We start from the raw sequence: 13441 nt of genomic DNA, 5'->3' as shown, positions 1-13441 counted from the left end.
CCAGGACAAAATCTGGCTCTCCGACCGGGACTAGAACCCAGGGTGCCAACGCTGCAGGCAGAGGATTAGCCTACTGAGGCGCGGTGCCGGCCGAGTATTTTTCTATTATAAAGGCAGTATGGCTTGACTTTTAAGAAGCCCACTAGGGGGGCCAGTGCCATGGTGTAACAGGTAGAGCTGCCACCTACAGTTCCCTGCTCCTGGTTTCAGACTGGCCCAGCTCTAGCTGTTGTGGCCATTTAGGGGGTGAATCAATAGATGGAAGATCTCTCTCCCTCTGTCTGTCTCTCTGTAATCCGGCCTTCTGCCTTTCAATAATAAGTGAATCTTAAAAAAAAAAAAAAAAGAAAGAAAGAAACCCACTAAGGTTACAAAGTCTTCTATTTGGCAGTTAAACTTGTCAAAGGACTAACAATCCTATTGTGTAAAGTCTAGTCATTTGAAATTACAGTCTTATTCTATCACTTTTCAAGTGTGCCATTTTCCTCATCAAATGATTCCCCATCACTTTTCCAAGAGCAACTGGTTCCCAGGTTTCCATCAGACAGTCCTCCCATCCTCCCCCTCAGCTACCACAGCTGCCCCGGGCGTTCTAGCCAAATACATCTCTTGGCACTGTTTTCTCTACTCCCACTGCTGCCTCCACACCGTCTCCCACCCCCTATGTCTGGAACAGTCTCCTGCTTCCATCTGCCATTCCTCTCTATCTTATTATTGCCTCAAAAGCCCACCTCTCCGAGGAGCCCCTCCTTACTGAAGGAGTCTTCAAACCACAACAGATACCACCTGACACTGCCGTCTCATCCAACGTAAGTTTGCACAGGAGTGACCTCCCATGGACGACAGGCAATCCTTCACAACCAGTGAGCCTGATGGTGGCGGTGGAATCCATTTCTAAGCCATGCTTCTTATAGAACCGAAGTCCTCCACCTGAATGCCTCAGATCCTCAGAGCGTCCTTTTCATTTCTCTTTTCCAAGATGAGGAGTAGTGATTATTTACATCAGTCACCAGTGAGAGCAGATGCTTCCAACGAGGAACAGAGATTTTAACTGGACGTTTGACTGCTGGAGGAACTGAGGAATCCGTCAGCTATCAGACGCGACTGGTAGAGTCCATGCGCAACTTTGCTTCTGATGGAAATGAAATAGCCATGACTATGAGTCCAGCTTCTTGTTCTGCAGAGAGGCTTGAGGGCCAAGGCTCAGATGTGGTGGGGCTACTCACCCTCGTATCTACTGAGTCTCATATATGAAGCGGCTTTCCTTCTGTTTTTAAAGCAGCTTTTATTGCAGGCTAGCCTTTCACCATTGAGAAACGAGGGTTCCGGTGTCAATCCAAGCAAAGCTGAGGTTAGTTGCATCATCTCCATCCTCAGGGGCCTGGTATCCTGGGAAACCCAGGGTAAGGACAGGGTGAGTCCAGGACACACATGTCAGCAGAGACAGTGCAGCGTGATGCGGCGGGCATCCAACACCTTAAGAATATTTGACACACCCACAAATTAAATAGCAAAACATTTTTAATCCATTAATTCTAAAAATAACAGAGACATTTTATATCCGGTGCCACCTCCTCAAAAGTCTACTGCAGATTAGACAGCCAGACGGCAAAGTACAAAGCCAGACATTAAAGTCAAAAACGCAGTTTGGGACAAGACCTTCACAGGGAGACTTTGCTCCGCTTTGCCCTTAAATCTAAGTCGTCACTTTAAAAATCCTTACAAGGAAAGAGAAAGCTTTCGCATGCTCTAAAAGCTTTTCTCTTTATTTAAAATCCATCTGCAGTTTGAAGGCAAAACAGACGACTGGCAAACTTAGCCCTCAAGTACAGGGATCTGAGCTGGACCTCTGTCTGAAGACTGGGTTTGGTTCTACTTCTACCAACACTGTGATGTGAGGTACTACGGTTCTTGTTTTAGTTACAAGAGGTGCTAGGAATGAATGCCCACTCACACTTAATAATAGCATAGGTAGCACACAACTCTGCAGTACAACACTAACAACAGGAGTGTTTAAAGGAGGGTGGAAGAAAAGTAGATGTTAATACAACTTGAGGGGTTCCTTTGTCCTTCTCTCCTTTTCAGAACTCAGCTGGAAAACAAAGCTCTTGAGGGCCCACACAGTCCTGTGGCTCACTACATTCCAAACACCTGACTTCTGATTCCAAGCCCTGTAGAGTCTCAGGCTTTAGTGATGTATCCTTCTCGGATGAGGAAATCATAGATTTTCCGGGTTTTGTTGACGTCTATCTTGATGAGTGCTCTCGCCTGTGCCAGTCTCAAGCCTCCTTGCTTGTTACATTCGTTCAATAGAGCAGATTTATATTCTAAATAGGCTCCAGGGACCAACCTCACCATCTGACAGAGCTGCAAGACATGGCAAATTTAATACACATTAACATCGCTCATTCTTATAATTTAATCCAGCAGGTATAGAAGAAAAAAAGTGACATCAACCTCCAACTATTTATAGGACCTGTTGGGTGGCTGGGCCACATTCCATTTCGTCTCTTCTCTGGAGAGAACACTGCCTAAGGATAGACACCCAGGAAGAAAAGCCAGGGTGTGATGCTAGAAGAGCCTTTAGCCAGGGCAGGCTGCTGAGGGGCCTGCATCTGTTAGGAAATACGAGCACGCGTTCCTGAGGAGCAGCCTAGCTCACGCAGGAGGCAAGCGCTGAACGCCCGGGAGGGGCCAGCACCATTCGAGATCAGGAACGGGCCTCAAGGCACAGTGTGAGCACAGGTGCCAATACCAGGGTTCTCAGGTATGATCCCATTATTCCTCGTGTCAGCACAAAGCAGTAATCCCTTCTTTGGAGGGAAAGGTGATACAGAGACCTTGCTAAGAGGTGACCACTTTAACTGTTAAAAATCTAGAAAGCTGGTTCAATTCCAGTTCACCTGCCATTACCCAGCAATGAGCAGTCTGAGGTCATCATTATGTAGGGAAAGATAAAAATGCTTGAAATTCCAAGCCATTCAATGTCTGAATCAGACTGCCCTGTGACCTTCTTCAGCAACATGTGGATGTGACACACAAACTTCCTTCTATTAGCACACCACTCTTCACTGTTCCTGATGGATGAAAGCTAACAGTAGCCCCTACAAGGGGACCCTTGCTTATCATCTGACATGATCTAATGAACTCAGTGGCAGGGAAACTGAGCAAGGGAGCTGTAAAAGAACAAAAGAGAAATTCTCGGCCGGCGCCGCAGCTCACTAGGCTAATCCTCTGCCTTGCGGCGCCGGCACACCAGGTTCTAGTCCCGGTCGGGGCGCCGAATTCTGTCCCGGTTGCTCCTCTTCCAGGCCAGCTCTCTGCTGTGGCCAGGGAGTGCACTGGAGGAAGTGCACTGGAGGATGGCCCAAGTGCTTGGGCCCTGCACCCCATGGGAGACCAGGATAAGTACCTGGCTCCTGCCATCGGATCAGCGCAGTGCGCCGGCCACAGCGCACTGGCCGCGGCAGCCATTGGAGGGTGAACCAACGGCAAAGGAAGACCTTTCTCTCTGTCTCTCTCTCTCACTGTCCACTCTGTCAAAAAATAAATAAATAAATAAAAAAGAAATTCTCTCTTGGAATGGACTTTCAGAGCTGATACACATTCTTTTGAAAACTCTTGGTGATACCTCTTGTTTCAGAAATAGCCAAAAAAACGCTAAGATAATTGGTGGCTGCAATGGGAAAGGAAAGTAGGTCATGGCATCTTTTCACATCAAAATGAATGTGTGACTACACAAATGGACTTCCAATATTTTGTGGAAGGGGCCAGTATTGTTTCATGTTGGATTGAGCCACCGCTTGTGGCATTGGCATCCTACTTTGGAGTGCCAGCAGAGTCCCGGCTGCTCTGCTTTCCTGCTACTGTGCCTGGGAAGGCAGTGGAAGATGGCCCAAATGCTTGGGTTCCTGCCACCCATGTGGGAGTCCAGTGTAGCTCTCAGCTTCCACCTGGCCCAGTCCAGCCATCTGGAGAATCAAGCAACAGATAGAAGATCGATCTCTTTCTGTCTGTCACTCTGCCTTTCAAATAAATAAATAAATCTTTAAAAAACTTTTGGGGAAAAATGGAGTAGAAAGTTAAGTTTGCTTCCATGCAAAAAAACTTGATATCTGTATAGTTCTGTCATAATACGTACTTTCTGTAAAAATTTGGAAGACTCCTTGTATGGGATGTGGGATTCCTTTCTTTTTGATAGTAAACAAACTTGGAGACAATCCCAACGGATGTTTTCAGTGATGGTTATATTGTTGGAGTAAGTGTATAACTTCTCAAAGTGATCATCCCAACAAGACATGCCTATTTCCATGTGAAAATTAATTTCATTTACATAAAGCACAGAAGAGAACATCTGGCACATGGTAAATACTCAGTAAGTGACATCTGCTGCTACCTCATTAACAGGTGCGTGTTCTTCCCCCAAAACAGCAATGGTGACAGGGTAATGGGGAAAACCTTTGTGAGACTGACCAGGTTAGTGATTTTTTTTTTTTAAGAAAGACTTATTTATTTGAAAGGCAGAGTTACAGAGATAAGGAGAGACAGAGATCTCCCATCTGCCAGTTCACTCACCAAAAGACCACAATGGCAAGGGCTGCGCCAGGCTGAAGTCAGGAGCCAGGAGCTTCTTCCAGGTCTCCCACGTAGGCGGCAGGGGCCTCAGCACTTGGGCCACCTTCCACTGCTCTGGTGCCCATATGGGAAGCGGGCGTCACAGGAGGGGCTTTAACCACTACACCCAGATTTGCTCTTTAGCTCTAGGGACTCTTGGGATGGACCCAAGTTACGCGTCTATGTTAGGTAAAGGAAGCAAAATGGGTTTGCACTTGTAATGCGTTTTTAGTGACAATCAATGAATAACCAGCCTCTACTCTCTTTCCCTCAGTTTCTTTCCTCTCCTTTATTTTACCTCTTTTTCTTTTTCATTCAGCTTCTCCGTGCCAGGGAGCCCAGTGAGGTTCAAGGGTGGCGCACTTCGTCTACCTACAGACACAGAAGAAAAGCAGAGACAACTGGTCAGGTGTGAGGTGTCCAGTGCAACCAGGCCAGCTACTTGTAGGATCACCACACACAGTGCTAAGAAAGTTCAAGTCACCTCCTTAGATGTGTTTAGTAGCAACAAGGATACTGCAACATTCAGCTGAAAATGACAATGGCAATTCATGTGTCCTTTGCTCACACAATCACACATACCTTAGAGTCAGAGGTGCCTACTCCTCACAGCAGTTACCCCTGTGTCTTCCTAACCACGTAGGAGACTCTACCATCTGAAGCCCAGATGTTACCCAGTACACTGCCTGCCTTGAGAGCTGCTGAATGGAAAGAACAGGTCTGCAGGAGAGACATTCCCTAATCCTCACCACACCGCCAGCGCTACACTGTAAACACGGCAATTAACCAAGCACCTTGTGCCTCCAGATCAAAGGCAGATTGTTAGGCCAGCAAAAAGCCTTTATTTATTATGTGAGTGAGAATTTGTTCATTCCAAAGCAGCCCTGTTTACCTGAAAGATTCACTCCCAGGAACAATGAGCCATTATACGGCAAAGCAGCTGGGCTAAGGTCAACTCACACAAGCTGAGAAAGAAACCCAAGCAGAAGTTCACTGGCCAGGCCAAGATGGGAAGTGAATGTGCAAAACTGTTCTGGTTTTGTTTTCAATGTGTGTTTGGGATTAAGATTTAGCTGGGGATGGACAGAGTGAGTTCAGCAAACGAGTATGTAGGACGCTCACCAGCTGTAAAGGGGATGTCTTTTAGGTGGGGCAGCAGAAGGGGAGGCACCACTATAAGCTGATCATTTGGAAACCAGGGCTCTCTGGAATACTAACAAAGGGAATGAGGGCTTATCCCAAATGCTCAGAAAGAAGTACAATAGCATGGTGCCTCCCAAGTCCCAAGTCACCAGAGGTTAGGATACAGTCAGTGATGCCAGGCTTCTAACATTTCATGACGTTAAGAGCAACTCGGAGCATAAAAGACCAAGGGGTCTCCTCACACTAAATGCAGAGTGGAGGAAGCCCATGCCAGGCCAGTAAGAAACAGAGACTGAGTGCAGATGGTTCAGAAAACTCAAACACCAGAGCTGAATGATCATGTTAGCCATTCATTTTAATTAACCAGTAGTAAGTTATTTGTATTTTTGTATTTAGGTTGGAAGTAAGAAATTTACAAAATAAAACTTGGATTTCACTGTCTTGGTGACTCAGTAAAAAGTCTCCCTTCTCTCTCTTAAGCATTAAAGAGTAATTACTTACAACAGAGGAATAAAAGGAGAAAACCAAAAAACTCCTGAAGCGACCTTACCTGAGTCCCATCTAGATCCTCAGTCTACTGAGAGATTTCAGAAGCTCTGCTGCTGCAAGCTGCCAGAGAATGGGTAAAACGGCTCTGCTGTCTCTGCTCAGCAGAATGTCTGCATGTTCTAATTAGGAGAAATGGCCAATCTAGCATATGGAGCAGGGGCAGATGACCACCAAGAGAACGTGCAAAGCACTCTAAGGGGCCAGTGTTGTGGTGAAGTGGGGAAGCCTGCTGCCTGTGATGCTAGCATCCCGTCCGAGCACTGGTTTGTGTCCTGGTTGCTCCACTTCCAATCCAGCTCAATGCTAATGGTCTGGGAAAAGCAGCAGCAGATGGCTCACATGTCTGGGCCCCTGCCACCTAGATGGGAGACCTGGCTGAAGTTCTTGGTTCTGGCCATCAGAGTGAACCAGCAGATGGAAGATCTCTAACTCTGCCTTTCAAATAAATAAATAAATCCTAAATAAACAAACAAGTGGTCAATGATCTTGGGTCAGAATTTTATAACTATAATCTTTCCAAATTCCTAGTCATTGATCACTACACACCAAGATCATCAGATAGCAGCCAGCTGAATCCTGCTCTACAAACTTATTTCAAAATAGGACATACCCAGCGAGGTAAAGCAAAGAAACAGAAAAACCTTAAGCTTCTTATTTATAAAGAAATCCTCGGCAGGCGCTGCAGCTCACTAGGCTAATCCTCCGCCTGCGGCACCGGCACCCCGGTTCCAGTCCCGGTCGGGGCGCCGGATTCTGTCCCTGTTGCCCCTCTTCCAGGCCAGCTCTCTGCTGTGGCCAGGGAGTGCAGTGGAGGATGGCCCAAGTGCTGGGGTTCTGCACCCCATGGGAGACCAGGAGGAAGCACCTGACTCCTGGCTTCGGATTGGTGCAGCACTGGCCATAGGGGGTGAACCAACGGAAGAAGGAAGACCTTTCCCTGTGTCTCTCTCTCCTCTCTAACTCTGCGTGTCAAAAAAAGAAAAGAAATCCTCAAGTTTCTGGCAAGTAACACAGTTTGTTTGCTCATACTGGATACAAACCTTTGATCTCCTGCAAGACAAATCTCCAGAGTGTGTGGCAGATACAAGTGCCATAAACTGACTGCCCGCTGACACTGGTAAAATAAGGAAGCTACCTTCTCTACTGTTCTTCCTTCCTCTGTCTCTGTCCTCTCACCCTGAGGACACTCCTTTCTGCCCAGGGAAGGTTCCAGAAACCTGCAGATGTTTACAAACTGGACTTGCCTGAGTGCCTTGGTCTACACTGGGTGGGATTTTGGGGTCATCATCACCCCCATAATGCAGACTTTACCATCAAGACTATTTCCAGCCTGAGAAATAATTACCTGAATTTGAAGCCATTGGAACAGAAGGACTCAGGCCGGAATCACTGTAGTGAGGAAGAGGAATTTAGACTCAGGTCAAAAGACAACTTCCAAAGTCCCTATGGGGTTGGGGACCATTCCTCAGGTGGGTCACTCTGAAGACATCATGTTTTCCAGGGTATCTCACTACACTGACCGGGAAGGAAAATCTGTTCTGAGGGAAAATAAAAGGAGCCCTGGATTTGTTGAGAGCTCTTACCCCTGGAACGCCACTGATATCGTCACGGGGAAGGGTTAGCAGGACGATTCTCAATGGGAATCACACCATGGATATCCAGGCGGAGAGGGCCCAGGTGGGAGGCTAGGGAAACCCACTCATTTTTAAAAGTAAGAGCAACGTAGCAAGGGGGAATCCCAGGAAGCCAGCTCTACTTCTCAGAACTGTTAGGACTGCCCTGTTTCTGAGGGGACTGCAGTCATCTGCATGCAGGGTGCCCGAGAGGGGCTCCACAGCACCGGTGCGCTCACAGCACCAGGGAGGAGCTCACAGCACTGCTCACATGTCGGCTTGCCGGCGGAGCCACTGCTGGCATGCCCCGCTGTCCTGGATGTACTGCAGAACCTCGGAGAGCATGGTGCGTTTCAGACGCTCCTCCTCTCGTGTCTTCTTCAAGTGATCGTAGGTCCTGGCACCTGAAGGCATAGAAAATACGATGACCACAATGACAATGCAGCAGAGCTACGGGGATTCCTGTTTGGCTTTTCTTGGTTTTCTTTGCAAAACTGCTTTCACAGCTATTTTTCCAAGAGCAAAAGCAGGGTTCTCCTAGTCTGAAATCCCTTTGTTGATACTAACTGAAATATTTTTATTCCTGTTCTACCTTTACGAAATTTGGAGGAGAGGAGGGAACCAGAAAAGCACAAATAATACTCATATTTCCACTTTAAAAAAGCAATTTGACTACTGTCATATTTGCTTTCTGGGTTTTTTAATTCATATCTATTTCAAAGTCACAAGGGCCATAAGCATAAGCTGTTCCTTCAGAACCAATCAGAATTAAACAAAAGTGCCCACTCACCACTTTCTATCCCATACTTGCCAGAGGCCACCAGCAGAAGGTAACTGAAATTCAGCATCCATCTCTACATGCACCTAAGAGTTGTGGGATGCTTTCTCCACATTCACAAAGGTCACCGTAACAACGGGTTTCCAACCGTGTCACACAGAGCCTCAGGACACTACGAGGTGACTTTGAAGAGCAAAGTCAGTGCCAAATATTGGGAGTCCTGGGCTCCATTCATAAGTGGCACATCAAATGTCAACCAAAGTAATTCCACTTATGACCTATTTGTAGTTTGTAGCTTCACATAAAATTTCACTTCAAACATGGTTTCCACTGTTAAAAGGAAAGAATTGTTGAACTTACACCCACAGGGCTATGTTAAGAAACACAGCTACTTCTTGTGGGTAGTAGATGATAGCTTTCAAGTCTCAGACTTCAAACAGGAAGAGGGAGTGAATGCTCAAGATCATTCCTACAATAATAGCAGAACAACAGAAATTGCCATTTATGGGGGATTTCTGTGTGCCAGGCACTGAGCCACATTTTTACACTACCTCTAACTTAATCTTCACACCAACTTGAGACTTGGGAAATTGAAACTTGAACAGAATCACAGAGCTAGTAAAGAGGAGAGTCCAAGTGTAGCCCTCTAGCCTCAAAGTACTGTAGTAACACATGGCCTTCCCTGATGAACTGGCTCTAACATTTACTTGCTCTTTAATCTCTTCAAGCCTTCGTTTCTTCAATAAATGGAAATAACAGTACCTCATGAGTTGGTCATAAGAGTTCCAAGACATAATCCAGGTGAAATGCCTAGCATAGGGCCTGGTGCACAGTAAACATTTGACAGATGTTAGCTGCTACTAATACAATTACTCCTATTACTTCAAGTAACTGGAATGCAAGTACCAGAGCCATCCAAAGCTTGGTTAATAAAACTTTGTTAATACACTTAGAAAGGCTGGGGCTAAAACCTAGAATATAAAACTCTTTTTTATTAGGAACCATGGCAGAATCCTAAATCTAAAGCAACATCTCTTTTCTTTATATCATGACTGTTATTCTACTTCAGATAACCAAATAATGGTGCTTATATGGATAAAATGGGATGAAAGTTTACTGGAAAGATTGAAAACTCATTCTGAAAAAGAAAAGCCTGTTTTAAAGGAAGTATCACAATACCTCAGACACTTCCTGGATGCGTCTGGAAGACACTTGCTCTCTGATACACCATGTGATCGAAACATACTTACTACAAAAATTGGTAATGCCCGCTGTCCTATATTCCTGGAGTCTCTTGATTTCTCTTCGGAGCTCAAATTCCACTGTTTTCCCCAAGAAGAAGAAAAATTGAAAAAAATAACCAATATGAATGAGCACTTCTGCTATGTGTTTTCAGTCATTCTGCTTTGGAAAAGGTTGGGCAATTTCACTTGGGGAATCCTATCTGCTGATAACTTCTCATTAGAAATTTTACCTAAGAGCTGAGAAAACCTCTTCTGGCTGCTGTCTCTAAGAGACAGATGGCTTGTTTCCTACAAAACTTACAGCGAACTGATTGAACTCATCTGTCTACCAGAGCTACCGATATAACCTGAAACAGTATTCAAAATGACAGAGAAATATCTTCCATCCCGGCTTTACTCTCCAAACGCCTACAACAGCCAGCTGGGCCAGGCTGAAGTCTGGAGCCTGGAACTCTACCTGGGTCTCCCAGGGGTGGCAGGGACCCAAGTCCCCGAGCTACCATCTGCGTCCTCCTGTGGTGCACATTAGCAGGAAGCTGGACTGGACGCAGAGGAACCAGCACTCAAACCAGGCAGGCGTCCCAAGCAGTGACAGCCGCCTGTCCCGTGAATGTCATCTTTTAAGTCCCCGAGTTTTTCCTGCTCTACCTATCTTCTGTTGAAAGTTCTACTCACTTGACTGAGATTTTATGAGATCTCTGGGATTACTTAATGTGGCCCTTGCACAAGGGAAGGACAAAAGCTCTGTATGTGAGCCCCAGTTAGTTTCTTCAGAGCTCTTCTCCTGTAGTGACAAAAGAGCATTGTGTTTTCCACAAACCAAAAGGTTCTGCCTCCTCTGAACACAGGTCATGTTGCTATGATATGATACAACACTCACATGTGGGTGCTTTTGAAGCAGAGGACAAAGGAGAGCCTAGGCACCTATGGGGTGTGGTTTTCTGAAGTGACACATAAAATGGGACAGGAAGTAAACGATCAGGCATTCAGTACAAATGACATCAAGAACGCCAACCAAAGAAGGTGTTGGTGAGGACAATCAACTTGGCTCAGACAAATGCTTGCAATGTTACACAAGAAGTAGCTGCAAGAGGACAAAATGGAGAGCCTTGGAAGAGAACCTTTCAAGACTAAAGCTTGAATCCTCCGCCTTGCGGCGCCGGCACACCGGGTTCTAGTCCCAGTCGGGGCGCCGGATTCTGTCCCGGTTGCCCCTCTTCCAGGCCAGCTCTCTGCTGTGGCCAGGGAGTGCAGTGGAGGATGGCCCAAGTCCTTGGGCCTTGCACCCCATGGGAGACCAGGAGAAGCACCTGGCTCCTGCCTTCGAATAGGCACGGTGCGCTGGCCACAGCGGCCATTGGAGGGTGAACCAACGGCAAAAGGAAGACCTTTCTCTCTGTCTCTCTCTCTCACTGTCCACTCTGCCTGTCAAAAAAAAAAAAAAAAAAAAAAAAAAAACAAACAAACTAAAGCTTGGGAACCAAATACACAAACTCCTGATGAACGATACAGACTAAGCCTCCTAACTGAGTTGGTCTGAAAGGTCTTGATCCCTTAACCACTTTGGTTTTTTATTGTTGAAAATGAAATGGTAACTGGGCAGAGCTCTCTTAGGGGTACGAAAGGCAAGAGAATGAATGATGAAGGTACTATTCCTATGAGTTACCTAATTCTGTTCCCATTTTAAAACCTAGTTTCAATACAGAAACATGGAGTTCGTTATATTACCTCTACTTTTCTATTCTCTTGTCGTATTCCCACAGTCTCACATTTATCTCATAGTAATAAGAAGGAACAAAGAGAAATATCTATTTATTTACAGAACTCCACACAAAACACACCCTCTATTTATATAAACACACACACATACACACACACAGATACCAGCTCAACAAGGCTCTAAAACCACCTACGTGCGTGGCTTTCAATGAATTTGTCATGTTCCACTGGTCCCACAATCCTTGCAAATCGCCTCATTGTTTCATAAAGGTCTTGGACCTCCTTGGGATACCGCCGTTCCATTACTATAGAGAAAATAAAACACAAGTGTGTCGTGGAGAACGTGAGGATCCTGACATTTTCTGCATTTAAAAAAAATAAAAAGTCAAATGGAAGGATATTAGTCCTAACCTCACATGACTAACGTACCCAGGACAGGAAGCAAACAGAAAGCCAAGAATGCCAAAACGCTACTCCTAACAGTCACAGCATCACAGCAGCTACCACACAAAGGGCTTGTTATCGCTAGACCATCTCCACTCTCACACTTCACTGTTAGGGCAGGAACTGCTGGCAAGGGGGGCTGGAGCGATAACATAAAGGCAGATTTTGCATTCTTAGAAACAATGCTAGCCAAATTTATGCAATTAGGAATCTGCAAACACAATAGCCCACTAGAGGAGCTATATGGGCTGGGAAAAAGTGTGTGCTCTCTTGTATACCCTACCTGGAATGTTCTCCTTACCTACACATCCTCAAATGAGGAATTTTTCTTCATCCCCCCTGCAGACCATTTTGCCTTTCTCTAAATGAAATTAAGCACTGCAATGTAATTCACTACTAATGATGCTATATTGTGACCACTAAGGCCCAAGTAAATGGTCACACATGCAGGGTAACCAGGGCCAACAACTCTCAGGACCACTTCTGACCAAACTTCTTACCAAAAGAGGTTTCTGCCAAGGTGAGGGGCGACTGCCAACAGCTGGAAGGTCAGCATAGCCAGGATATCTCGAGCTGCTATTTGATCTCAATTAGATAATCAACAGGGCAATGGACTTTAGTCTTGGACTAAAGATACAGGCTTTCACTGATGACAGTTATCTAAATTAATCCGCTTTCCAGATCCATCGTTTTGTTCCCTTGCAGGAGACATTCCTATTTTTTTAAAAAAGATTTATTTATCTATTTGAAAGACAGAGTTACAGAAAGGCAGAGGCAGAGCCAGAGAGAGAGAGAGAGGTCTTCCATCTGCTGGTCAGTCCCCAAATGGCCACAACAACCAGAGCTGGGCGGATCTGAAGCCAGGAGCCAGGAGCTTCTTTCAGGTCTCCCACGTGGGTGCAGAGGCCCAAAGACTTGGGCCATCTTCTACTGTTTTCCCAGGCCATAGCAGAGAGCTGGATCGGAAGTGGAGCACCCGGGACTCGAATCAGAGCCCATATGGGATGCTGGCACTGCAGGCGGTGGCTTTACCCACAATGCCACAGCCCCAGCCCCATAGGGGACATTTTTATCCACAAATACCAAAAATGAATTTGATGAGGAGCCACAGTCTGGTTATTTTGACTTCAAAAATAGTCCTCACTAAGGGGATACCACAGAAGAATTTGGAGTACAATTTTAAAAATTTGAAGAAAAAAAGAAAAACCCACCTACCATACTACAGTCACTAGTTCATTCAGTATAGTGGCAACTGAATATCACTGAAAACAAAATGCACTTGGCATTTCTACATTCTGAGAGGTAACAGGGCTTCTCCTCAGCCCTGCATCTGGGAA

General features: G+C 45.8%; 1 protein-coding gene across 6 annotated transcripts in view; it reads right to left on the bottom strand.

Moving 5' to 3' along the window:
- Positions 1-1503: 1503 nt before the first annotated feature.
- The window catches only part of TADA2A (transcriptional adaptor 2A), a 56935-nt gene continuing 44997 nt past the window's right edge, over positions 1504-13441 (bottom strand). For 5 of the 6 annotated variants that reach the window (XM_002719249.5, XM_070061047.1, XM_070061048.1 and 2 more), the window contains 6 exons: positions 11855-11965; positions 9948-10019; positions 8191-8323; positions 7652-7695; positions 4913-4986; positions 1504-2367 (listed from right to left, as the gene is read on the bottom strand). In XM_002719249.5, the coding sequence (XP_002719295.1) occupies positions 2182-2367; positions 4913-4986; positions 7652-7695; positions 8191-8323; positions 9948-10019; positions 11855-11965 (620 nt within the window). In that variant the 3' untranslated portion in view covers positions 1504-2181. The remainder of the gene's footprint in view (positions 2368-4912; positions 4987-7651; positions 7696-8190; positions 8324-9947; positions 10020-11854; positions 11966-13441) is intronic. The other variant, XM_051824704.2, reaches the window with a different exon arrangement.

The sequence above is a fragment of the Oryctolagus cuniculus genome, chromosome 17 (genome assembly GCF_964237555.1).
Source record: "Oryctolagus cuniculus chromosome 17, mOryCun1.1, whole genome shotgun sequence".
In the NCBI taxonomy this organism is placed as follows: domain Eukaryota; kingdom Metazoa; phylum Chordata; class Mammalia; order Lagomorpha; family Leporidae; genus Oryctolagus; species Oryctolagus cuniculus.
Note: the sequence above shows the minus strand (reverse complement) of the source record. Positions and strands in the feature narration are given on the sequence as shown.